Source organism: Penicillium pulvis, assembly GCF_028828015.1.
Source record: "Penicillium pulvis strain IBT 33274 chromosome Unknown scaffold_8_segment0_segment0, whole genome shotgun sequence".
Classification (NCBI taxonomy): domain Eukaryota; kingdom Fungi; phylum Ascomycota; class Eurotiomycetes; order Eurotiales; family Aspergillaceae; genus Penicillium; species Penicillium pulvis.
Genome location: NW_026643080.1, coordinates 1,896,807 through 1,922,264, shown reverse-complemented (window position 1 = coordinate 1,922,264; position 25,458 = coordinate 1,896,807). Strand labels below are relative to the sequence as shown.

The 25,458-nt window shown below is 49.7% G+C and overlaps 11 protein-coding genes across 11 annotated transcripts; 6 read left to right on the top strand and 5 right to left on the bottom strand.

The window, feature by feature from the left end:
• Window positions 1–455: 455 nt before the first annotated feature.
• On the top strand, window positions 456–2,288 carry N7503_010133 (MFS transporter; the record flags this gene model as incomplete). Its single annotated transcript, XM_057069679.1, has 1 exon — window positions 456–2,288. One exon carries the CDS (start codon window positions 456–458, stop codon window positions 2,286–2,288), a length of 1,833 nt encoding a protein of 610 aa, XP_056916290.1.
• Window positions 2,289–2,727: 439 nt separating this feature from the next.
• On the top strand, window positions 2,728–3,752 carry N7503_010132 (putative DSBA family oxidoreductase; the record flags this gene model as incomplete). Its single annotated transcript, XM_057069678.1, has 6 exons — window positions 2,728–2,761; window positions 2,848–2,926; window positions 2,984–3,024; window positions 3,084–3,211; window positions 3,279–3,595; window positions 3,674–3,752. The coding sequence occupies 6 exons, from the start codon at window positions 2,728–2,730 to the stop codon at window positions 3,750–3,752; spliced, it is 678 nt and encodes a 225-aa protein (XP_056916289.1).
• Window positions 3,753–4,175: 423 nt separating this feature from the next.
• Window positions 4,176–5,208, top strand: N7503_010131 (NAD(P)-dependent oxidoreductase; the record flags this gene model as incomplete). Its single annotated transcript, XM_057069677.1, has 2 exons — window positions 4,176–4,243; window positions 4,312–5,208. Exons 1-2 carry the CDS (start codon window positions 4,196–4,198, stop codon window positions 5,206–5,208), a joined length of 945 nt encoding a protein of 314 aa, XP_056916288.1. The 5' UTR covers window positions 4,176–4,195.
• A 246-nt stretch (window positions 5,209–5,454) lies between these two features.
• N7503_010130 (sugar porter family MFS transporter) lies at window positions 5,455–7,264 on the bottom strand (the record flags this gene model as incomplete). Its single annotated transcript, XM_057069676.1, has 3 exons — window positions 5,455–6,813; window positions 6,874–6,989; window positions 7,048–7,264. The coding sequence occupies 3 exons, from the start codon at window positions 7,262–7,264 to the stop codon at window positions 5,455–5,457; spliced, it is 1,692 nt and encodes a 563-aa protein (XP_056916287.1).
• A 2,971-nt stretch (window positions 7,265–10,235) lies between these two features.
• On the bottom strand, window positions 10,236–11,352 carry N7503_010129 (zinc-binding alcohol dehydrogenase family protein; the record flags this gene model as incomplete). The annotated part of the gene is made up of 2 exons (XM_057069675.1): window positions 10,236–11,025; window positions 11,087–11,352. 2 exons carry the CDS (start codon window positions 11,350–11,352, stop codon window positions 10,236–10,238), a joined length of 1,056 nt encoding a protein of 351 aa, XP_056916286.1.
• A 580-nt stretch (window positions 11,353–11,932) lies between these two features.
• Window positions 11,933–13,468, top strand: N7503_010128 (uncharacterized protein; the record flags this gene model as incomplete). The annotated part of the gene is made up of 1 exon (XM_057069674.1): window positions 11,933–13,468. One exon carries the CDS (start codon window positions 11,933–11,935, stop codon window positions 13,466–13,468), a length of 1,536 nt encoding a protein of 511 aa, XP_056916285.1.
• A 380-nt stretch (window positions 13,469–13,848) lies between these two features.
• Window positions 13,849–14,352, bottom strand: N7503_010127 (uncharacterized protein; the record flags this gene model as incomplete). The annotated part of the gene is made up of 1 exon (XM_057069673.1): window positions 13,849–14,352. One exon carries the CDS (start codon window positions 14,350–14,352, stop codon window positions 13,849–13,851), a length of 504 nt encoding a protein of 167 aa, XP_056916284.1.
• Window positions 14,353–15,594: 1,242 nt separating this feature from the next.
• N7503_010126 (putative GTPase NOG1) lies at window positions 15,595–18,229 on the bottom strand. The gene is made up of 5 exons (XM_057069672.1): window positions 18,166–18,229; window positions 17,980–18,088; window positions 17,743–17,844; window positions 16,002–17,689; window positions 15,595–15,945 (listed from the first exon to the last, which is right to left on the bottom strand). Exons 1-5 carry the CDS (start codon window positions 18,184–18,186, stop codon window positions 15,907–15,909), a joined length of 1,959 nt encoding a protein of 652 aa, XP_056916283.1. The 5' UTR covers window positions 18,187–18,229; the 3' UTR covers window positions 15,595–15,906.
• A 521-nt stretch (window positions 18,230–18,750) lies between these two features.
• On the bottom strand, window positions 18,751–19,861 carry N7503_010125 (polyamine acetyltransferase; the record flags this gene model as incomplete). Its single annotated transcript, XM_057069671.1, has 3 exons — window positions 18,751–18,780; window positions 18,844–19,293; window positions 19,469–19,861. 3 exons carry the CDS (start codon window positions 19,859–19,861, stop codon window positions 18,751–18,753), a joined length of 873 nt encoding a protein of 290 aa, XP_056916282.1.
• A 1,453-nt stretch (window positions 19,862–21,314) lies between these two features.
• arg2 (acetyl-CoA:L-glutamate N-acetyltransferase) lies at window positions 21,315–23,572 on the top strand (the record flags this gene model as incomplete). Its single annotated transcript, XM_057069670.1, has 3 exons — window positions 21,315–21,359; window positions 21,419–21,565; window positions 21,629–23,572. 3 exons carry the CDS (start codon window positions 21,315–21,317, stop codon window positions 23,570–23,572), a joined length of 2,136 nt encoding a protein of 711 aa, XP_056916281.1.
• A 230-nt stretch (window positions 23,573–23,802) lies between these two features.
• On the top strand, window positions 23,803–25,229 carry N7503_010123 (sterol homeostasis protein ARV1; the record flags this gene model as incomplete). Its single annotated transcript, XM_057069669.1, has 4 exons — window positions 23,803–23,991; window positions 24,050–24,103; window positions 24,157–24,758; window positions 24,845–25,229. 4 exons carry the CDS (start codon window positions 23,803–23,805, stop codon window positions 25,227–25,229), a joined length of 1,230 nt encoding a protein of 409 aa, XP_056916280.1.
• Window positions 25,230–25,458: the final 229 nt, after the last annotated feature.

Sequence of the window (25,458 nt, the reverse complement as noted above, 5' to 3'; positions counted from 1 at the left end):
GGTCATTGCAAAATTACTGTCACCACCAAAAACAAGTGTCGGGAAGCCGTCCCTGGAATCTCATATGGCGGCCGGGCCGAAAACATAACATTCCATCGTTTCGAGAAAGCTAAGACTCCACTGAAAACTCTGGCGCACCCCACTCGCTTACAGCGTATTCGGCATCGAGTGCCGGGTGAACGTTCTTATCCAATGAGAATTGAGCTCTATGGAAAAGCGTTTACTGATTCAGGGAAATGCCGAGGCTCCCGGCTAACTGTGGGTCTTAATTAACCGTCCTTATCCTTATGGTGGCAATGATCTAAATTTTTGTTTTCATGTTGAAGGTTTCATCTGATCTGCAAAATATCTATCTGATCTGAATGCCTGGGCCAGGTTGATCGACATTATACGAATCTGGTAGATCAGCGATCAGAAATCAGCTAAGAATAGGGTCGAACAAGTTCCTCTTGACTATGACAGCTCTCAACGGGGGCGAGGTCTCGCTGCCCTCCAAGATCCCCTTCTGGCGCTTAATCTTCGACCAGAAGGTCATCACCGAAGAAGTAGCTCGATACCCCTACGCGGGCTCTGGCACTGAAGATGATCCTTACGCGGTCGTCTGGATACCGAACGATCCTCGCAATCCGATGAATTTCCGACCTATTAAGAAATGGGCAATCACAGTCCTTGTCTCATTCGTTACTCTCGCAGTCGCCTTGGTATCATCCGCCTACTCAGGTGGAATGAGTCAAATAGTCGAAACTTTTGGTGTGGAAGAAGAGATCGCCATCCTCGGAGTATCGCTCTTCGTCCTGGGATTTGCCATCGGGCCCCTGATCTGGGCACCGCTCAGCGAGATCTTCGGTCGTCGTCATATCTTCACGATCAGTTTTGCATTCTTGACAGCTTTCAATGCGGGTGCAGCAGGTTCCAAGAACATTGAGACCCTCATCATCCTCCGTTTCTTGGCTGGCTGCTTTGGGTCTTCGCCATTTGGAAATGGAGGTGGTACCATTGCAGACATGTTCACAGCCGCACAGCGTGGTATTGCAATCAGCCTCTTCGCTGCGGCCCCGTTCCTGGGACCTACTATCGGCCCGATCATTGGAGGTTTCCTTGCTAATGCAGCAGGCTGGCGCTGGGTCGAAGGATTCCTCGCCGCTTTCTCTGGAGTGCTCTGGCTTTGCGTTATTTTCCTACTTCCGGAGACCTACGCTCCAGTACTTCTCCGTCGCCGAGCTGCTAAGCTCTCTGAGATGACCGGACAGGTGTACCGCAGCAAGCTTGATATTGAGCGTGGTCCTGCGACGATGGGCAAGACTCTCAAAACTGCTCTCTCGCGTCCATGGATCCTGTTGTTCCGCGAACCTATCGTGCTTCTCCTTTCGATCTATATGTCTATTATCTACGGAACGCTCTATATGCTTTTCGCCGCTTACCCGATCGTGTTCCAGGAAGTTCGCGGCTGGAGCGAAGGCATCGGCGGTCTCGCCTTCTTGGGTATCCTAGTCGGAATGGTCTGCGCCCTTATCTACACCTTACCAGAAAACAGACGCTATGCAAAGAAATGCGCTGAAACTACCGACCGACTGGCACCAGAGGTCCGACTTCCTCCTAGCATGGTTGGTAGTATCGCCCTCCCAATTGGACTTTTCTGGTTCGCCTGGACCAACTCTCCCAGTATCCACTGGATGGTATCGATCGCAGCCGGTGCTCCCTTCGGATTTGGCATGGTCCTCGTCTTCCTGAGTGTGTTCAACTACCTCATCGACTCGTACACGATCTTCTCTGCCTCAGTGTTAGCTGCTAACTGTGCGCTCCGTTCCCTACTGGGCATGGCCTTCCCGCTTTTCACAACATACATGTATGAAAACCTGGGTATCCACTGGGCTTCGTCTATCCCTGCATTCCTCGCTCTGGCCTGTGTGCCATTCCCATTTGTCTTCTACAAATACGGAGCTCAGATTCGTCAACGGTGTACCTTCGCTGCTGAGGCGGATGCGTTCATGCGCAGGCTTGCTGAGAAGAACCAGGCAGCACCGCCACAGAAGGAAGAGGAGAAAGAGGCAGAGCAAGACTCAGATGCAGATATTGCAGATGATAGTGATACCGAGACGGTGTCTACTGTTCCTTCGCGCATAAGTATAGGCCGACGCATGTCTCGCGCTTCGCGGGCTTCTCGCCAATCTGGACGATCATTGCATCGCGTTGCGACTGCGACGCAGTATGAAGAGAATCCGTATGATCTGGACTTGGTCAACACCCGACAGTCGGCTATCAGTGGCCATGGCCACTCCAAGAACTGAAGGAGGGAGTTTGTGAAAATCTGAGTATCACCAAGGTGATCAAGTGAAAACCAAGCACGAGCAAAATAGTAGCTTGCGTGCAACAATTTAATGCTTAAATAGTTATGTTCTCCATATACCCAATAATAGACCGATTGCTCTTACGTGATAAGAAAAAGAATACAAGAATAATTAAATCCCAATTACTATAGTCGCATATATTGGTAAGCTTCGAAAAGATTTATTTAATTTCGATATTGTAGTATCTAAATTTCATCTCCATGTTGCACCGTGAACCTAAATTCATGATCACTCATCAGACCCACAGCCTCGGCCCATCTCCACCTCGGGCCACGCGCCGTTATATACGAACAACCAACCCCCTTCAACAATACGCCAGTAATTGCACCATCGCCAATATCCGCCCCAAGAACCAATTAGCACCAGAAGATCAACCACAATGACAGCCAAGATAGATGCGTACATCGACTGCGGTAGGTCCCACAAGAACAAGGGGAACAATGTCTTGACCCTTACTACATACACCTGGGAGCTAGCGCAATGCTAATCTAACTACCAGTCTCACCGTACTCATACTTCGCGGCGCTCTATTTACGGCGGAATCGGAAGGCGCTAGAGTCGCATGGAGTGGAAGTCGAGTGCGTGACATTACACTTCTCCGAGGGTATAAGCTGACGTTCCAATTTCAATTGCAGGCTTCATCCGATTTTCTTAGGAGGAGTCAATGTTGCCTCTGGTATAGATCAATCAAATACCATATTTACACTATAATCTATCGCTAACGAATATTTCCAGGCAATAAACCCCCATGGACATTACCGGCTAAAGCAGCATATGGCAAATTCGATATGCAACGGGCATGCAACTACTTCGGCACTCTACCAAACAAGACACCGGATTTTTTCCCCATTCTATCAATCATGGTAGGAATACCTGGACTTACTCGTTCCCAAATATGTATCAATTGATAATAGTACTGACAAGATCCAGCCTCAACGGTGCTTGATCTATATCAAAAACAACCATAGCCGCGAACTATTCGAAAAGACCTTCCTCTCGCTATCAGAGTGGATGTACCAAAAGAATATTGACGTTAGCAAGCCTGAGAACCTGGCCGAGCTTCTGCGGAGTCATGGTTTCTCTGATGAGGATATCAAGAAGATCCTAGCTGCGGCATCGACACCGGAGTATAAGCAGGCGCTTACAGACAACACGCAGAAGGCGCTTGACCTAGGCGCTTATGGAGCGCCTTGGTTCTGGGTGAGAAATTCGGAGGGCAAGGAGGAGCCTTTCTTTGGAAGTGATCGGTATGTGGACAACCTTGGAAGAATCTCCTGCTCTATGATTTTGTTTCTTTTTGGTTCTCGGGGTCTAACTTGTGCTAGGTTTGCGTATATGTGGCAGTACCTGGGCTTGCCAATCCAGGATATCGCCATCATTGAGAAGGAAAAGGCGAAACTATGAGCCTGTTTGGCTGGCATGTACATATGAGAGAACGACGTCAAGGGTGGATGCGGGAAGGGAAGCATGGGACGGAAGCGCATCGTGCGGAACGACCGGGCCGCGCGAGCCGCAGCTCTATATGACGGAGGTTTACGGAGGCCGTCGCTTAACAATCATTGCCGCGGACAGAAACGCGTAATATGTTAGTAAAAACGATGGGGTCCTCCATGAGATTAATACTATATAAGGCTCCAGTGCTCTATTCATTTGTGAAATTCTTCTTCAAACTGTGATCTTCCATCAAAATTCAAACAACAATCGGAAGCCCGGCTAAGAACTAAGCCTTATCTCCATTACCCCACGTCTGCCCCACGTTCGGAGCTTGGGTTTAAAGACCGATCGACCGCCTCAATTCAATCGTGCTTTTTTCTTCCTGAATAAACCACTCAATTGAAATCTACACAATGTCTGGAACTAATGTCACCTTCATTGGCCTCGGCAACATGGGCCGGGTAAGTAACAAGCATTCATGCTACACATAGCTCACCTATACCCCAGATTAAAGCTAACAAAAATCCAGGGCATGAGCGCCAACATCGCCAAAAAGGGTCCCCAGGCTAGCCTTACCCTCTACAACCGTACTGCTGCTCGCGCAACCGCCCACGCCGCCACACTAGAAGGCAATGTGAAAGTCGCAGCCACCCTCCCCGAAGCCGTGAAGGACGCAGACATCATCTTCATCTGCGTTGGCGATGACGCAGCCCTGGACTCCATCACAACCGGAATCCTGGCCGATAACTCAATTGACTTCAGCAACAAGACAGTTGTCGATTGCTCAACCGTGCACCCCGACACATCACGCCGCACAGAAGCAGCCTACGAGGCACGCGGCGCATCCTTCGTCACAAGCCCCGTCTTCGGCGCACCCAACATGGCAGATGTTGGTGGTTTGATCGTCGTGCCCGCAGGTAAACAAGCTGCCATCGCGAAGGCACGCCCATTCTACGAGGGTGTTACCGCCGCGAAGTCGATTGATCTGTCTTCTGGGACTGGAGTTGATATCGATGTTGGACGCGCGACTACCATGAAGGTTATTGGAAACACCTTTATTCTCAATACCGTTGGAGTGCTTGCTGAGGCGTTGACTGCTGCTGAGACTACGGGGCTGGGTGTTGAGCCTTTGAAGGAGTGGATTGAGTTATTTGCACCGGGGCCGTTTGCTAAGTATGCTAACCGGATGGTTTCTGGTGATTACTATACTCGCGATGAGCCTTTGTTTGCTGTTGATCTTGCCCGGAAGGATTTGAGACATGCTTCGAATTTGGCGAAGGAGGGTGGACAGCGGATGCGGAATGTGGAGGTTACGGATCATCTGTTGTCTGTTGTTAAGGAGGAGAAGGGTGTAAAGGGTGACATTGCGGGTGTTTATGGTGCTGCGCGGAAGGAGGCTGGATTGGAGTTTGGTAACCAGAAGTAATTTACTGATTGAGAAATTGTTGTTATCTAGAGATCTATATTTTACGAAAGCAAGGAATACTGTTTCATGTGCAATCATGGTCCAATGCCATTTCATTTCAAACTCGTCTCCAGTCTATTTGGAGAAGCCGTAGCAAAAGGTGAGTTTATATCCACAGAAAATCATTAACTACTAATACATTTCAGTCATTCTCAAAATGACTTTATTTTTCCAATGGAATATTTTGTTTCCAATATGGCGAGAAGCTTACTGCTCCTCCTCAGTGATCTCAGCATCGTGGTGCTGGTTCTCACCGGCGCCACCCTCAGCCGCCTTGGGCTCATGGGGAGCGTGCATGTCGGCAACGATGCCCTCAGGGGCAACCCAGCTGGAGGACTTCCAGGGCTTGACGTGCAGGACGTACATGGTGTCAACCTCCTCAAGAGTGCGACCCTGGGTCTCGTTGACGAAGAAGAAGACAACGAGGATAGCAGCGAAGCAGCAGGCGGCGAAGACGTAACCGTAGCGGTAGTCGATGGAGCTGGAGATGAAGGGGGTGAAGAAGGAGATGAGGAAGTTCCAGGTCCAGTTGGCGGCGGTGGCGACACCCATGCAGGTAGCACGGTAGCGGAAGGGGTACATCTCACCACAGATGGCCCAGACGATGGGACCCCAGGTGGTGGCGAAACCGACAATGAAGAAGCAAGTGAAGACAATCATGACAACACCGGCGCCGTGAGCAGAGGGGTTAGCGACCAGGATCTCGTGACCGACGGAGGCCCAAATCAAGAAGCAGACGAACATCCAGGCGGCACCGATCATCAGACACTTACGGCGACCGTAGTGCTCGACAATGTACAGACCGGGCAGAGTCATACCGAAGTTGACAGCACCAAGAATGATGGAGGTAACGTAGGAGTTGCTGAGACCGATACCAGCGAAGATAGAGGTACCGTAGTAGAAGATGAAGTTAGCACCGGTCAGCTGCTGCAGGGACTGCAGAGCGATACCAAGCATGGTACGGTGGAACATGCGAGGACCGGTGAGGATCTCGTGCCAGGGGGCAGTGCCAACAGCAAGCTCCTCATCAAGCTTCTGCTTCATGTCGGCCATCTCCTGAGCGACAACGCGGTGGTTGGTGGGGACACCGTAGAGCTTGGCCATAACATTACGGGACTCCTCAACACGGCCGTGGCGGTAGGCGAAACGGGGGGACTCAGGCAGGAACAGAGTGCCGACACCCAGAATAAGAGGCCAGGCGAAACCGATACCCATGGTGATGCGCCACGAGGCAGTCGAGTCGATGCGGGAGGTTCCGAAGTTGACAATGTAGGAGATGAAGATACCGAAGGCGACGAACAGCTGGAAAGCGCTGACCATGGCACCACGGACCTGGCGAGGAGCGGACTCAGACTGGTACATGGGGACAACGCTGGACAGGGCACCGACACCCAGACCCATGACCCAACGACCCATAGCAACCTGGACCCACTGGTTGGTAGCGGCGATCTGCACAATGATACCGACCATGTTGATGACAGCCCAGAAGGAGATGGAGTACTTGCGGCCAATGCGGTCCGCAATGGGGGCAGCGACGAGGGCACCAATCATAGTTCCGATAGACAGCTATAGAGGAAACTTCGTTAGTCTTTCATACATACTGTAGGTAGATGTAGGGAAACATACCAGACCAACGATGAGACCGTTGCGGACGTTGCTGAAAGCATATTCACCAGTGGAAGCATTGTACTCAGCGAAGCGCATCTTGAAGTCGGTCATGGAGGTGAAACCAGAGATTTGACCTAGATATCAAATTAGCACTGTGACCAGCTGTTGACCAAAGCTGTCGTGGAACCTTACCAGTGGAGTAACCGAAGATGAAACCACCCATAGAGACACACAGACCCAAGATGAACGACCGCCATGTCAGGTACTTGACAGGGCTATCATCGATCATGGTGTCATCCTTCTCGACCGTTGAGTCGGCACGAGCAGGAGTAGCAGCCTGCGAAGAGAACTGAGAGTCCTGTGCCTCAGCACTAGGCTTAAGCTTCGACATGAGATTTCCAACGCCCATTGTGAAAGAGACCTATCCAGGTAGTTGATGCTGGAAGGGGTTGAAGATCTCTAGAGGGATGGGAAAGAAAAAACAAACGAATCCATCCAGGAAGGGGGAAACGCTGTGAAATAAATACGGAGACCCGGCCTTCCCCCTTGGGGTACCATGGCAGGCAAAACGGGGGCCCGGATCTCGTGTCCCACGTTTGAAATCGGAATGGGGCGGAGGAAATTTCTTGACTCCATGGGCACTCCATACTGTTTGGAGGGTTCTTGGGGTGGAGAAGGTGGAGAAAGGGAGGCATTCAAGGCGGGATTGTCCACGTGAGCTGCAAACGGGGTAGGTACATTACTCTAGTCCTACTAGAGCACTAATCTATCAAATTCTCTTTGTTGAATTGTTAAATTAGCATGTTTATTATTAGTACATATTCTAGTAGAGACTAGCATAACAAACATTTGTTGATGTTTACGATTGCTGAATGCATCAATGTCTGAGGTCGCATGCCAGCGTTCATAATCAAGATTCTCCGGTATGCCAGGCAAACAATAGCCGAGCTCTCTTGCCACCTTCTAGAAACCTGCGAAAAACAGTAACTGGGTCTCGGAAGAACGAATGAGAATGTGGTTCCTGACCGAGCAACGGATAGCGTCCGTGGGTATGACCACCCAAGTTGGGGATCGGCCGATATTGATGACGGGAGAAAAACATAAAAAGCCCTCAAAAACCACGTCATAATGAATAAGGGAAACTATGGCGAGTCTCCATTACCTTCATTGCCTACTAGATTAGTCGGTTTGGGCCGAGCCTGGCTAAATTGCTAGACGAGCTTGGTTACAAGCAAACTCTTCAAATCTTGCAGGTACTACTAGCCAATGTAAATGTCCGCCACCGAACCGGGTGGGCGCATTGAAGAAAATTTCTACGCGAGTAATGTACTGAGTACAAGCAAAAGGAAGACTTCCGAATTCAAATTTCCAGTAAAATTCCATGTACTAAAATAAACCATTTACGTTGATTCGAGTGGGTCACCGTATACTCGTCACTGCAAATAAGACCGACGCCCGAGCCGGTCTCAGAACGACGATCATCCAGCCAAGCTTGGCAGGGTCGAGAGGGTTCTACCAACACCAATCTTTCTACACTGTGGCAAATGTTGCCCCAAAGCTTCATAGTAACACTGGGTATGACTCTAGGTTATATAGAAACCCCGGTGAAGCATCAAAATGACATGCATTCATATTTTAACTGACAAGAACCCGAGAACACAGACTAGCTCGGTGTATGTAGTTGAATGAAGCAGGACCCACCCGGTGAGTGGCTTCGGTCGACTCCCGCGCAGAGACTTCCGATCTGTTGAGCTTTTCTCGGGCCCCACCTTAACCAAATCGGCACACCGAAGACTGTCCCGAGTCCGGTCGGACTCGGGATCGTTGCCCGTACGGGATTTGATGCATGAGCATGCAATCACATCTGCATGTCTCGAATATGGTGCCTTTGTTAATACATACGAGCTATGTAAGTCTTATTATCTCATAGTACCTCATAATCAATCTCAATTCCCAATACGTCCATCTCCCACTCGCAAACGGAATAGAATTCGGCACTGCAAACTCTGCATTCTCGGCATCCCGAGTCGAGTACGGGATCGTCTTTAGAGTGGGTCTTTGACGGAATCCTCGTCTCAATTTTCACAGACCCACGGAAACTAAGACCCCTTCGGTGATCTACGGTGAACAAGCTAGGTAAAATTTGGGGTCAGGCCACATCAGACATGTGAAAAATCTAAAATTGAGAAAAGGGGCTCGGTGGGACCTGTTCAAACGCTCCTTCCTAAACCACACGAGGCTCGACACGGGTCTACAGACGTCCAATCGCGTTCACTCTGGCAATCTTCGATGGTTATTTGCTCATTCTCCATTTCCTCTCAAGATTCTCCGAATGTTGCAGGAGATGTAGACGGGAAATTAGTGGTCGGGTGGTCGCCGATATGCATCACACGCAATCACATACAACACAAGTACACTTATGACTGGGAAGGATAACAATGCGAGTCCAAATTCCACATTGGAAAAAACAGGTAACAAAAATCTAGATGCATCTAATCTACGTGGCCAGAGTACAACCAAAAGATTAATTTTGCTAATTCCGCGGTCCGAATGTTTTGGTCCGACTCCATAATCTATATCCCAATACGGCAATATTCAAGACAATCCCAACCGTACGACGTAGCACCCGCTCACCTCCAACAAGAAACGGGGCTCCGCTTCATGCCAGGTCATCATGTACAACATCTGGAGTACGGAGTTGATGGTTGTGATGTTAATCAGTGTAGACTCAAATCCCCGCAATGACCTCACATCTTGGAGCCGAGAAGTAGTTTGGATGTCAAGAAAGTCAGTGTATCCAAGACAATTTTTATAGATTTCATCCATGGGCAAGGTGGCCTCACCAGAAGAGACAAGACGTTCCTTGTTTTCTCTCGAGCAGCTCGCAGTTACCGGGGTCATACAACCAAACAAGGTGGCACGACTCATGTACCCGTACGTGTCAAGATGGGGTAGCTTGATCTGTGCTACAGGCAGTAGGTACCCCGTACTCCGTACTCCAGGTCTCCATAGAGTGTACTGCGCAGCATATTTCCTCTCATAGGTGGGGCTTTCCTATCTAAGGTGCCAAGAGTCAGGATCACTGTGACTGGCTGCTAATTGCTTACGCTATACTTGCAGCCTTCGCTGAGGTACAGTAGGCTGATTGAGAAGCACTGTTCACCCACTTTGACAAAGCTGTCATCTCTGTTGGTTACTAAACTAAAATTAACTAATTCACTAAATACTGACTGACAGCATTGCCGCTTTCCAAAAGACATAGTCATGTGATATTTCCATTCATTGAACAGTTCAGAGCAACCCGAAATTCCAGTTCTTGATGGATGCATCCATCGCCGTATCCAACACCGCTAGCATCTGCCAACATCTCTATCTTACCTCTACAGTTCGACCACCAGCTTCGTGGCACTGACTCCCGCCTTGATTTTATCCAATGCAGATTGAATATGCTCCAACCCTTTGCCAACGACGAACGGGCGTGGGACGCACTGGAGCTTCCCATATTGCAACGCAGGCGTGACATAGTCTTTCCAGACAGGCTTCACAACATCGTTGACAGCGAAGATCATACCAGCGCTAACATTTGCAGGGAGATCAGTACTGGGAGGAGGAGGGTGCACACAAGCTAGATGCCCTCCACCCAGCTGCCCAAGAATTGTGATGTCATTGGCATAAGTCTCGGGGGTAGCTATGGCATCGAAGATGCCAATAAACTCACTGCTTTTATCTCGAACTGCTTCGATGACCTTTCCCGCAAGTAAAGCATCCTTGTGATCGAAGACTCGAGCTGCTCCGCATCGTTTGCTGAAGTCAAAATTGTGCGCACCAGAGATAGCGATAACATGGACACCGGCTGCCGTGGCAATCTGGATCGTCATCGAGCCGACAGAAGATGAGCCACCATATACGACAAGTGTCCTGCCTGTAGACGGCACACCCTCCAACGAGGGGTATGGAAGGCCCAGGGCTGGTGTAGCAACACCGGGCATGGCGACACCGGGTTCCTTGAGGGAAAGTGCGCAAACGGCCGCCTCCAACGCGAACGGCACGATGACGCCATTCGTGAAGGAGATTTCATTGGGCAGTATGGCCGCTTTATCTGCAGGAATCACCGTATACAAAGCGAACGCGCCATCCTGAGGGAGACCACTAGTCAAACTGATGGCATGCCTATATAATAGAGGTAACATTAGTGAGGTCGGGATACTTTAATCGAGAGCAAGCAACATACCCAATAACACGATCTCCTCCCTTAAACCTTTCCACATCTTTTCCTACTTCATACACCTCACCGGCGACATCGCAGCCTAAAATGGCAGGCCATTGCTGAATAAAGACACCAGAGTCTTGCATGTGGCAGTCGAGAGGGTTGATGGCGATGGCAGCATTCTTAATGACCAGCTCACCTGGGCCAGCTGTGGGCAATGGGGCATCTCCGATCTCTAGGGGAAAGCCGGCTTTGACGAGCCATGCAGCTTGATTTTGAGGTACAGACATTTCGATGGAAGATACAAGCGGAGAGATCTTGGTCTGAGCCGGAAGACGACAAAATTAATGCAATACAGATGAACCTTTGGAAGACGTTTGATCGATTCCTATAGTTGATGCTTATTCAAAAGTAAAGCCATCTGCACAGAACCCGCCGATATATATCTGATCACAGCAGCCAAGAACTGGCATTGTAGCCACCGGCCAAACAAGCGATTGATTTCAAATTAGAATCATTATTTCAAAGCATCTGGATAGTGAATACTTATTACCAACAAAATATACAACTGTTGTCGGGATTATCTTAGGCCGAGACCAGAGCCTTTGAAAACCGCACATGCCGTTCCCGTACGGAACCACATATGCCGTTCTACGTTCAATCCGAGTTAATGCCGTACTAAATTATCCAACTGAACGAAGACCTCTCGATGTTCCATTAGTATATTGACACAAGGAGGATGCCGAGGATGAATGTTGAATACCGTGGCAACTATTTGGCCCCCACATTATCAGTACGTCAGCATGTTATTCGCAATCTTCCGATGTCTGGCCATCCTTCAACTTGAGCGATGAACAATCGCCAGCCACTATGCGACTGGGTCCCCACGATCTGCTCGAGTACAATGCGAGGTACAGGGTGCTAATCTGCCGAGATTGCCACTACGCCATTCAAAAAAATGCACTGAACAGCCATTTGCTCCGCCACAAAATCTACCGTGAAGAAAGGCAGCGCTTGCTGTCCACCATTAACAACCTTGACATCGTTGATCCGGATGATCTTATCCTGCTCACCGCGGATACAGTACGGATTGATGCCCTACCTGTAATGTCTGGACATTGCTGTTCTGTGACTGGATGTAGACATCTATGTGCCAGCTCTAAACGCATGAGGCGTCACTGGAGCGATGCTCATGGTGTCCATGAATCGAATGATTTTTCCTCTCTTGCACGCCCAGTCAAGCTTCAGACATTCTTCCGCGGTACGAAACTTAGATATTTCGAGGTTTCGGTGACAGAAAGTAGTGCAGAGTCACAGCTTTCCAAAACCGAGAGTGGATATGGTAGAGAGAGCCCCAGATTGAACGCAGCGCCATCACCAGCACAGTCTACACTGCCAAATTCCGAGTCTTATCCTGCGGTGGACCTAGAAACATTGACATACTTTCATCACTTTATCACTGCAACGAAACTGTCACTTCCTGGTGGCGATGGTTCTTTGTCGGCGTCACAATACTGGGAGAAGGAGATTATTCCACTGGCTCTACAACGACGATGGATGATGTGTGGAATACTGGCAATTTCTGCGTACCATTTAGCCACGCTCGATGATGAGATAACAGCACGAAGAAATCACTGTGAGCGAGCGAGAAAGCTCCATTCCGAGTTCTTTGCCGGGTTCAACATGATGATCAACGATGATAAGAATATAAGGGCCACCGAGGCTTTCCAGAAAGAAAGCAAGGCAGGAAAACAAATTGGAAGCATCCTAAACTGCACAAGATGGACATTGAATGGATTCAGTATGAGCCAAGAGACTACCCAGGGTACTGCCAATCTTTCTCAGCTACAGTCTATTCTCCGAGACATTCGAAGTACTGTATCTCCTGAATCGGCAACTTCTTCATGCATAGAGCAGAGCAGATTTGGGGATTCTCAGAGAGCCTTGGATAAGAATGGCTCCTTAGAAAGCGAGTATTCAAGGACTATGCTGCTCAATCATATTGATATGCTTCCGTATCGCATGGCAGAAATATTCGGAAAACCAGATCACGAGCAAGATGCCCCCGCCGTTTTACTTGCCATTGGGACATTGCACAAATGCTATATTAGCAGTCTTGAATCTGATGGGTTGTCAGGAGCGTGGCAGTGTATGGCCGCGTGGCTGATCAAGACACCAGATTATTTCAACCGCATGGTCTCGCACCAAAATTCAGCCGCACTTGTTGTGTTAGCCTACTGGGCCGCCATTCTGGTTAGACAAGCCGAAACCCGTGGGAATTGGTTTGTACATGGTCTCTCTAGGACAGTATTGTTACAAATTCGAGCGCATCTTTCTACAGATGATGCGGCTCAAGCTTTAGTTCAAGAGGTGAAGGAGTGGGCTGGATCTCCGCTTAGAAGCTAGCCAATTTTAGCGATGTGATTAGATGAAAGAGGCGGGTTCAAGAGCCCTGGCGGCGCCAAACCAGGCTAAAGAGGTTTCTTAGCATCAGTGACTCTGGTATACTCCGCGGCTGCAAATCAATCGATTTATGTACTCAGCCACAAAAGACAGACTTAAATTCCTCTTATTAGTTTTCAGGACTAAACCCTGAGCAACTACCAATTCCAGGCTCACTTCCAAAAACAAGTATAATTTTCTGATTATGAACAGTCTCCCGGGATTGGCTTTGTCATGCCCAATATTTCTCTCTGGCTTCCTTGAGTCAGCATTCAGGGATTCTTACTATTCATCCTGAGCATCCCGACTCTTCCGGCTAGGCCAAATCTCATACACAAGACTAGCTATACTGCACATGGGCAGCCGGTAAAGTATTGCTTGTGCTTCTCAAGCTCGGTAGATCGTTTCTCAAGCTCGATAGCATCCTCCTGACCAATACGTTGAAGCATATCCAGCACGTCGGTAGCATGACTATCTTCGCTGCTGGTTTCCGCATAGAAAGACAGAGCCTCGGCGTAAAGGTCAGGGTGACCCACCCTGTACCCGATCGCATCTTCCTCGATCACACCAAGCACAGTCAAATTGTCTGCCCACCCGACAAGCCCGTCTTCCACCTCTCCGTACATGTGGTAGCGTGCCCAGATAGCGTCTCCGTATCTTTTCTGGCGAGTTGAATCAACATAGTCGCTGGCCCATGGTTCAAGGAGCTCGCCGTCTCTTGTGGTGTTGTCAACGATTTCGTGGATTCCAATATCCAGAAAAAGCTGTTCCGGAAGAGTCGAGAAATCGCCGGTACCAACGACTTGATGCGCGAAAGCAAAGATTGCTAGTATTAGGAGGACAAGCATTTTGGAGGACTTGGTGAGATTAGTGATAGGTGCCCAGGGTGAATGCTTTGTTTTCACCACAGGACAGGAGTGACATCAACCTTGGAAGTCACGCTATATAGTTGGCGCTCGCTAGGCATCTACCGACTAGGCATCTACCGACTAGTCCCGATACATCGTACAAATGACAAAATCCACCCTGTTTATCACCAGGTTCTCAGCCATCTCATTTTGCTGTGGTGGGGACAATAACAACATAATCAACCAGAAACAGAACCAAACTACAACAACAGGCAGTTTTCGGCCTCATACATAGCTGGACACGCGATGGACTCTTATGAAAAGACGACCTGCATGCTGACCAATGAAAAATCATGAAAGGATGCTGCTTCTAATTTTTAGCTCCATTTAATGTGAGATAACATGTGAAATAACCATATATATATGAAATCAAGGCTCTGCTGAGCCATGATCCAGACCAGGCAGTGCAACCGCCGCTGCCTGGCTTGAAAAAGACACGAGGTTGACCGGCATCCAATTGAATATTATTTTATAGGCTGCCCTTAGCCATATTTGGCTTGTCATTCATCCATGTCAACGCACAGGTTGGGCAATGTCTGCCCGACTTGGGCAGACATGGTGCTATATCCAATCAAAGTCCACTACAGGTTTCCTCCGCCCATATTTGGTTTGTCTTTCCAGGTCTTTCCGAGGTTCATCCAAGTCAACGCATGGGCAACACACGGGCTGAGCCGTAATCTATCAGTCGAAGGTGAACATCTGTTCAACTTTGGCCTACCGCTTACACCTAGATTAGAACTAATGAAAAAATGCGTAGAACTTATATGAAAAGAACCAGACAAATTCCATATCCACAGAGTATTATATGCTGTATTCATTACCGTTGACTTCATTATGCTTCCAATAGGGCTACCACTTCTATCCTTGTAATATAATGCTCAAGCTTCGGCCTACCCGAGCCCACATATATGAAGACCAATTCCCATGGATATCTGCCTCCAAGAATACGGCATACCAGACAAGAGCTGAAAGGTACCAGTAGGAAGCAAGCTGAGCCGTAGTTCCAGAGTTCATTGAAAGCTGTCGGTATCTAGTCTAATGCAGATATGGTCTGGGGCATATCTGAATTCCTCGACTATCAAGGACCACCTGGGCAGTCCTGTAGGCCGCTCATGTTAAGCAACGATGTCTAAAGCTCTACGCCGCAAAATATCTAGATATTCAAGCTTCACTCGTAACCAAAATATAAGGCCTCATCTGTATTTGGTATATGCAACATCATCGCGTCAAGAACTTTTGGTCCTATTGACTGGGAGAACAACCCCCACAAATCGTAAAGCTGTTCATCCGCAAGTGGAAGATGGGATTCCCGTCAAATGAACAGGGTAAATCTTCTCATCTAACAAAAAGGAAAAGAGAATAAGCAAACAGGAAATATGGGAAGAAACAAATTTAAACGCCCGACACCATGGTGCACCCGGTAAAGAAACCAATCGACGATGATTATGAATGGGTCTCGTTTCGGAAGCCTGTAGAGGCTGGGGATGTAGAGCCTTAACGGCGCTGGTTGGAGAAACTGTGCTTTCCGGTGAACTGTAATCGTTGTTAGAATCATGCAATAAACTAAAATGGATAAAAGGAAAACATACCAAGTGCTTGGGAAGAGAGGCGGTGGTGTGACGATCGGCCTCACCCTGGCGGGCCATGCGGTTCATCTTCTTCTGTCCCAGCTTGAACAGACGGTCAGCCTTGGTACGAGCCACCTCGTCAGTAACACCGTCGTTACGACGATCAGTAGCAGCCTGGCTACGGGCACGGCTCTTAGCACGAGCAATGGCCTGCTTGGGATCATCCAGGTCCATAGCATCATCTGCACCGGCGTCAGGACGGCTGAGAGGACGTCCGCGAACCACGCTCTGGGAGCGGGCACGGTCACCAGCAGCATTGACATCGTAACCAGCGGAGTCGAGACCATGCTCGAGCTGAGAAAGCTTCTTGGCCTTGGCGCTGCGGGGAATTTGCGCGCGGTTCTTGAGGGACTTGCGCATCTTGGCGTCGTTACGCATAAGCACACGCTTCTCGCGGATAAGATCCGCCTTCATGCGGGTATCGGCATCCTCGGCATCCTCGACACTCTCGTCGGATTCGTAGTATCCATCCGCCTCGAGCTTCTCTTCCTCCTCCTCCAAAGCAGCCAGCTTCTTCTCGATATCGGGGTCCACGAAGTCGTAAATGTTCTTGCCGTTCCACACCTCGGGAATCTTGTCGTGATTCCAGTCCTTGTTGGCCAATGTGTAATCGCGCTGCATATCGAAGCTGTAAACACCAGCACCACCGTTCTCCTCCTCCAGGTCGCGCTCGAGTCTCGGGCGGTTGGGGTCGTTCTTGTCGTATTTCTTGAGTTCCTTGACAGCCTCGGGAATGAAGGTCTCGCGCACACCACCCATGGGCTGGGCAACGTGAATACGCGCCAGGACGTCGCCCAGACGGCCACCGGGGGTACCGGCGGTGTTGGAGCCGGACTTGAGCTTCTGGGAGACACGCTCGGCAAGCAGCTTGTCGCAGGCGGCGTTCTTGACGGCGGAAACACCCTCAGTGGTGGTGCAAGAAGCCTGGAGCATCTCAACATCTCCAGACTTGAGGATCTCCTGCAGCTGGGCCTGCTCCTCGGGGTCCAGGTCCTCGGGACGGCGGACATCAATCTTGTTGATGATAATGTACACAATCTTGTTGGCGAACAGGGGCTTGATGCTGTGGTAAAGCTTGATCTGGTCCTGAACGGAGTAACCGCACTGCTCGGAAAGATCCATGAAGTACAGGATGGCGGAGCGCAAGTGAGCAACAGCGGTGATAGACTGCATCTCAATGGTGTTCATCTCCTCCAGAGGGTGGTCGAGAATACCGGGGGTATCGATGGCCTGGAAGCGCAGGTACTTGTAGTCGAAGTGACCGACGAACAGAGACTTGGTGGTGAAAGCGTAGGGCTGGACATCGACATCGGCGCGGGTGATGTTCTTCAAGAAGCTGGACTTTCCAACATTGGGGTAACCGCAGATCAGGAGAGTGCGGGTGTTGGGGTCAATTGAGGGCAAACGACCCAAATGTTGGCGAACCTGCTCGAGGTAGACAAGCGGGTCTTTAAGGCGGCGACAGATGGTGGCCATGCGACCGAGCGCAGCGCGCTTCAGCTGCTTGCACTGGAACAGAGATTGCGCATATTTGATGAGACGGACATAATCGCGGGAAACGGTTTCAATAAGATGCTTGGCAGTCGAAACCTGACCGAGGGCGATGCGGAAGTGGTCGGCATCATAAAGGGTGTTCATCAAATCCTTGTCTAAAGGCTGTTAGACCCCGCCCGACTGAAATTTGACCAGATAAGAAACTTACGGAAAGGATGAATGTCCTGCAGACGAGGGAATCCATCGAGAATGGCCTGGAACTTATCGCCAAAAGTCTCCTGGGTGTACTTGACCTTACGGGTGTAGAAACCTGCCCGAAAAAAATTTGATCAGCGATGTTGCTTTTATCGATAACCCCGATAACAATTTTTTTTTGGTTGCGCTCGCCACCGACGAAAAGCGACTTGACCGGATTGGAATCGGATGTGGAAGAAGGAGTAAATACCTCTGATACGGCTGATCTTGAAACCGGCACGGATCTGAGTGGGCAGTTGTCGCTGAGTACGGCTCAGGACAATATCCAGGAATTCCTGGTGAGTGGGCACAGGCGCAATCTAGCGGTGAAAATAGATTAGCGAACGAATCTTCGAAGTTGAGGAACAGAAACCAAGGGATCATGTTGTAGACTCACATCCTTCCACGTTGTCTTCATGATGGGCCACAGGAGTCAAACTGGGTGGTGTAATGACTCTAGGGTGGAATGATTGTTTGAGTCTGTTTCTCCATGAAAATTTTGGTCGGGATATTTTTCTGCCGGGCGGTAGGCAAATGCGGGGACCAGGATTGGATACGATAACCGAGACTTTCTTCTATGGACTTTTATCATGTCGAGACCTTTTTTTGGTGTTTCTCTCTCTATTTAATCAAACAAAGTCATACTCATGTACATCGCATTTCCACTATGGTACACAAGCCCTTGTGATGGGAGAATGTCCCTTGGGTTTCCGTCCATAAGTTTCATAAAGACTAGCCACCACAATCCTATCCCAGTAAAAAAAAAGAAAAAAAAGAAAAATAGGAAAAAACAAATAACTCCATTTTCTTTCAACCCTTAGACCAAAACCGATGACCGGACCATGAGTGCGTAGCGGGGGGCGTGAGAGAAAGGACCCTGGAAGATACCCAAGAAAGCGGATAAGATGGGACGAAAAGAAGCAGACCGGAGGATTGGCCACGCAGTCCACGGATTAGATGCAAAAAAAGAGTCGTCATAGGCTTAGCTAGACTCATTGCCGAGCTCCAAAACCTGTTGAGCAAAGACGTTAGTAAAGATATACAAGGAAACGGTTATTAGAGGTGTTTAACATACCAGATCCACCCATCCACCACCGCCGAACTGGCACTTGCTGGGGCCATGGTTCTCGAAGCCAAATGATTCGTAGAAGGGAACCAAGTGGTCATGGGCGATGATTGCAATCCGATCGGCAATGAGAGCCTCCCGGATCCGGTGGATGTACGACTTCATCAGGGTGCTACCGATCTGCTTGCCCTGGTGCTCGGGCAGCACAGCAAGTGAGTGGATGGCAATAGTGCGACCACCCTCTTCATGGCCAACCGCTTCATCACCTTCGAAAGACCAGCGCTCATTCTTCCACTCACTGGGTAGGCGCATTGATCGATCCGTCACGGTCGGCTCCGAGGTACGGGTAGCAATGATATGTCCAACAAGAGTGGCCCGAGGCTTGGGCTGGTCACCATAGAGAGGCAAGGTGAAAAGGCCCAAACTCAGTTCAGGACACCTGGTGAGGCGGTAGATAAACTATATATACAAGTGGATCCAGTTAGCTAAGGGTCCAGCCACATCTATGCAGGGTGCCGAATTGGGGACTTCGAGTAACCATTCGCAGCAAGAGATAAACTATGCCGCGAGTGGTTAAACGCTTCACGGTTCACGGCCTCGATGATGCATTCGCAAGGGGTCTGGTCTGCCCTACCTTGTCACGCGAGCAACGCTCTGCCTCTGGAAAAGCATTCTCCACTGCGATACAGTCTTCCACGTTAGAGGTGGAAAGAAGCTGAACGAACGGGTGTAGCTCATCAAGCTTTGTGCGGTGGTGTGTTGGGGGCCGGCGGAACCAGTATGGGAATTCATTGGAGTCCTCCTCCTGGTCCACTGCGACGTAGTCCCCCTCCACTTCCTCCTCGTCGTCGTCATCCTCGTCCAGCGGGAACCCATTGGCCAGAGCAATACCTGCGCGGCTCATGATACGGGACAGCTCGCTGTTGCTAGGGTTGCCGAGCGACAAGTCGTCCGCGTTCGACAATGGCTTCAAGCCGTTATCCTGGCCGGGCATAGACTCCGAAGGTTGCTCGCTGGGATCAGACATGGTGAATTGAGGAGATCGGGAAGAACTTTGAGTGGAGCGATAAGTTGGATCTGGTGGCAGATGGAATAGGCGTGCTCGTTGGTGGGTATAAGCGGCACTTGGACGATTGGGGAGTTTTTTTCCTTTTTTCCTCTGGTTGCAGGGGGACCCAGCTCGGTGGCGCCGGGGAACGAGGGGATGCAAATCTAGACCAGTGGGAATTAGTTTTTCTGCAAGCAACAATAATCCTTCAGACAAAAGGAGTTATAAAACCAGGAAAACGCTCTGGTTTCAAGGAAAATGAATCGGTGGCTGGTCGCGCCCGCAGATAAGAATTTGCGACGACAAGTGTGCGCAAGGAGGGGCAACGGGCGGGATGGGATGGGAAGCAGGGGGCAAAGACAAGCATTATCCGGGGGCTCAACATACAGGTTCGAAGAAGATCCCAAATGATCACAAGAAGACGTTCGTGAGATCAATACAGAACCTAGGATCGTATTGGGGAGAGAGGAAGAGACGAGTGGCGGGGTGATGTACAAGAAACCCCAGGAGTACGGGATCCTGCCGCAATTACCTCCCTTGTCAGCAAGTTCCCTCTTGGTATTGGCGACTCCAATCAAATTACGACTTTGGATCGATCGGTTTCTACTTCATCTATATACTGGCTGAGATTTTCTACTTGGAGGTTTCAGGAATGCAAACTATTTACAAAGCGTTAAAGTAGCGAATATTACCGTGAGTTTAATCAGTGTGCGTCATTATGGTGGGGAGCGGATTCTTATAGGTCCTCAAGCTCTACTCTGCTCCATGAAGTATGGGGACTAGTAGATCTGGAGAATTAGACTAGTTCGTTAGAGCAAAGAATTCAATGGCCAATATTCTTTTTTTTCTAGGACCAAAAAGATCCCCAGTACAACAGTTGACTATATCATATCTGCTAGCATTAGTGACTTCCAAATTCAAAGAACTATACCAGTTGACATCTACTAAGCTTTCTTTTTTTTTTTAAGGCTGTATGAAAAACAAATGAAGTATTGATTGAGTATATTGAAATTTTCATATCATAGCATACCGCGTGAAATGGAAATTGGAAAAAGCATTTCCTTGGGATTGATGTGTAGAAATAAAGGTCCGAACTATTAAATCCAAAATATGTCGTTGTTCCGTGGCTCCGGTAAAGCTCAAGGACCAGGGGACAGGTAGATCACCTGGGCAGCTAACATGCAAATAAAGAGGACCGTGGCACAATAAATTGACGAGCTATATAGGACATGTCCAATGGACTGATCCCGGATCCCGGGTAAATTTATCGTCGGGCTGAAGACCTTAAATCCCTCCATCAGGCGGTGAATCGCAACCGAGGATGCGTCATGCTCCATCTTCCGGTCTTCAACATTTACTTTTTCTGTGATAATTTCCCTCTCGCCTTGAGATTGCCTATCCTTGAAAACGGCCAGTTGTTGGCGGCCTCACAATGAGCTCTCGGGCACTCAACTGGCCCCGGACCTCGCTAGCAAAGGTTGATATCGGGCCCGAGACCCGAAACATCAGTGCGCCACGAAGCTGACCGTTTACTAGCACCACATCGCTCGCCCCAATGATTCAACATTGATATCCCCGGTCCAGTCACTCTGTGTGCGCGGCCACCAGATTGCTGAGTTTTCGAGTACCCCCCAAACCAACGAGGGGCTTGGGCGCCGTGCAAAAGAGAAGCTGCTTGACCGGGTAAGATCGCTTGCTTTTCGGTGACAAAGGACCATACTAACCATTGAATTATGAGTTCCACAGGAATTCTTCCTAAGTCTGCTGAACTCGGCCTCAACAAAGCGAGAGGCAAAGCAGTATTTATCTCGTTTTAAGAACAGTCCCCCAAAGCCCTCCCCAAAGTCCGATGAAGCTCCCAAGGAACAAGAGTCATCATTGCCTTCTGGAGTGAATCTGGGCTCCTTCTATGGTGCGTCCAGAGCAGTTTATGACAGCCCTGTGTTCCGGCAAAACACAACCCCAGCCCCACGTGGACAGGAGTCGTTTGAGAGACTACATCTTGCTCTGATTAAGATCACTACACCGCAATCGCTCGACGACTCAGTTATAAATGGCGTGGCTAGGACTTTGTCGCAACTTGTTCGACTAGGAATGGCATGCTGCGTAGTAGTTGACCCCGGCAATGCAGATAGCGCTACCATGCGACAAACCGCCATCGCGCAAGCTAATCGGCTCTCGGCAGCGGTTGATGAACAGCCGGATTCGAAAGCCTTTCGCTTGGACTCTGCACTTTCAGTCTCCGATGAAGGACCGAGTCAACCCAGAGTGTCGTCTCGGAAAGGGCTTCTAGCACCCCTTCGGGACGGACATGTCGTTATTGTCACACCAGTCGCGTACCTCGAGGAAAACCCAAAAGCCGTTCCAGTCTCCGCAGATGATGCTGTCATCGCTTTGACTAAAGAATTTGCCGGGCTTTCTACCTACCCAGACCCAGATGAAGACCCTGCGGTCACTGCAGAGCGAATTGAGGCTTTACAGAAGGAAGTTTCGTTGGACCGGGTGATTCTTCTGCACCCACTCGGAGGAATACCTGCCTTTAGAGGCCCCCAGGACTCCCATGTTTTTATCAACATGGAACAAGAGTTCGACGATATTGAGAAGGAGCTGCTCCAGACACAAAGCTCTCTTTGTGAGGTAGAGGCTGACACAACAGCTAGCGCCCGTCTAGATACTGCATATTCAGTCTTGGATAGCAATCCTTTCTCTCAATTTGCTACCCAGGAAATGGTTTTGCCCGGATCAGAGATATCAGAGCGATTGCCCGGGTCCACCGCCATGAAACCCATTATTGATGGTCACCTGCAGAATCTTCGTTTGTCCCAGAAGGCCCTTGCTCTGCTACCAGCAACAGCGTCAAGCGTTATCACATCCCCATATGAAGTCGCCAATTCATCGCGCCCCGCTGAGAAGACTACGCCAGAGCTATCGGCCGTTGGAACTCGACGCCAGCGCAATCCTCTCATCCACAACCTTCTCACCGATAAACCTCTTCTCTCCTCGTCGCTTCCCCCTGGCCGCCGTGGTCCCATTAATGGCCGAGGACCTAATGCGCTTAGCCCCCTGACATCTCATACAACCTTTGTCAAGCGTGGAATGCCTCTCACCCTTCTCCCGAATCCGCATGTGCAGGTATGGTCGGCTCAGCACCAGCCACGACTGCAGCTCAACGACTCCTCGATCGACCTGCCTCGCCTGGTCCATCTCATCGAAGATTCTTTCGACCGAAAGCTAGATGTGCAAAACTACCTTGAGCGAGTCAATGATCGCATCGCTGGCCTCATCATCGCCGGTGAGTACGAAGGTGGCGCGATCCTGACCTGGGAAACACCACCTGGCGTCGTTGATGACGGAAGTCCAGAAAGCGCCGCACGCATGGTTCCCTATCTGGACAAATTTGCTGTCCTTAAACGCAGCCAGGGCGCAGGCGGTGTTGCGGACGTAGTGTTCAATGCGATGGTGCGCACCTGTTTCCCCGATGGAGTCTGCTGGCGTAGTCGCAAGGACAACCCGGTCAACAAATGGTATTTTGAGCGATCATCTGGCACCTGGAAGCTGTCTGATAGTAATTGGACTATGTTCTGGACGACTCCTGGGCTTCCGGAAGATACGCAGCGATTTCAGGATTATGAGGCTGTCTGTCGAGCCATTCAGCCTAGCTGGGCTGACAAAAAGAGTGTGATTGATTGATGTATATAGACCGTTAGATATCCCTTGTATATAGTGACCGTCATACGACATAGTATATAAGATTCAAGAATCCAAAAAAATTCTGTTTATGTTCTGATCTTTTTTTCGTTGATAGATATCAATGTTGATCACAATCAGGTCTAGATCGGCCCGCGTAACTGGCTCCTGAATCCCCGACATCAACTTGACCGCCCGCAATCATCTTTCCTCCTTCACGGCGTCATGTCACGATGCCTATCTGCATAGAGTGCTCATACCCGGTCTCGCACTTGTACAGTGCTTACAGTCGCGCCGATGATCGCTCCCAAGGAAAAGGCGTGCGATTGACCCAGTGCCCGCGCTGCCAACGCTTCGCCGACAAATACGTCGAGTACGACTTCGTCGTCATCTTTATTGACCTAGTACTCATCAAACCACAAGTAAAGCTTCTGTTCTGTTCAAACGTCGCAAGCTCACAACTGACAACTCTCACAATAGGTTTACCGACATCTCCTCTTCAACCGACTCGGTCGCGATGATGACCGATTTGACGTGAGAAGCGCTCTGTCCCATAACAGGATACAAAGCTAACAGACGCTCTTTAGCGCTCAATTATCCGCCTGGGAGTCCTTCTGCTCCTCTTCGATGTCTACTTGACCTGGGCACGTCTCGAGAAAGATCCCTCCCTAGCGACAACATTCATCTCTCGCGCTCCCATTATCGTGCAATACCTCTTCTTCCTCACTCTAAACGCCCTGGCCACTCTCGCGCACCACCTCACAGTCCGACTAGTCGCCTCAATAATTGTTCCTAAAACTTGTCGATATGGCGTACCAGAAACGAACAACAGCGGTGTTACCCATAACAATGGCAGCGCAGCCGACACAACATCTACACCTTTCCCCTCCGGCCCTCCAACACCAACAATCAAACCATCCCCCTCGTCACAAGCACTGAACACCCAACCACAAGCCTCGATGCAGCCGAAACTTACTCCAAATCTCGCCCCCTCAGACGCGCTCTCCCCACAAGACCCATCTTTAACCCCACAGGGTCTACACCCCTCCGCATCCACAACTTCAATCTCCCTTCCACCACCAGCAAGACCAGCACCCCCCGCCGCGCTTCAACAGCCCCAATCCAAAATATCCAACCACTTCCCCCACCAACAGCCGCAAGCCCGACTGCAATTAGCACCGCATTGCTAGTAAGCAGCTGCGCAAAACTATTCCCCATCCTCCTGGTAATCTGGGGCTCAGACGGGAGCGGAAACGCAAATAGAACAGAAAATAGCGCAACTCCAATCGTACGCGCAGCTCCGCACGGTACCCTGCGGAAAGAAGCCACAACAAGCATGCTTAACGCTAAAGCGGCTCTATCATCTATCCGCGACGCGGAGTACTCTTCGTCTTCGTTGTTAGAAGAATGGCTTGCGGCTGCGGAGTCGTCGTTAAGACCATTCTTACCGACTAGGTATCTTACGGGCTTGTTTGATGTCCTATCTTCATTGCTTTCGCTTGGTGTTGTTGATACACATCTTGTACTGCTGAGTAATATTGAGGCTCTTTATATTCTGCTAGGATGTGGGTATTTGAGGGCTGTTGCTGTTGCTGTTGCGGGTCAGATTGCTAGGTGGGCGGTGCAGAAGGTCATTCTTGGGGCTGTGGGGGTGGGTTAATGTTGATGGTAGATAGGTTCTTCTTCTTGTATAGATAATTCTGCCTAGGCCATATTAGGCTAGGTATTTAATCCTTGTTATGTCATGATTTATTGAGCAGAAGTCTCATTTTGATTTCGTAGCTATAGATACCGGAGCTTACATAGTATATGTGGGTATCTAGTGGATGGATAGGCACATCCATAGTCATACTTGAACGAAGAAAAGCTACAGAAGCCACAATTGGCAT

What these genes read in the sequence shown, in the direction of transcription:
- N7503_010126 (XM_057069672.1), bottom strand. Translation starts at nt 18,186, where the DNA reads ATGAAGACAACGTGGAAGGAT. An exon ending in CAAGATCAGCCGTATCAGAG is followed by an intron (nt 17,845 to 17,979) that starts GTATTTACTCCT and finishes TTTTTCGGGCAG; the next exon opens with GTTTCTACACCCGTAAGGTC. An exon ending in GCAGGACATTCATCCTTTCC is followed by an intron (nt 17,690 to 17,742) that starts GTAAGTTTCTTA and finishes AACAGCCTTTAG; the next exon opens with ACAAGGATTTGATGAACACC.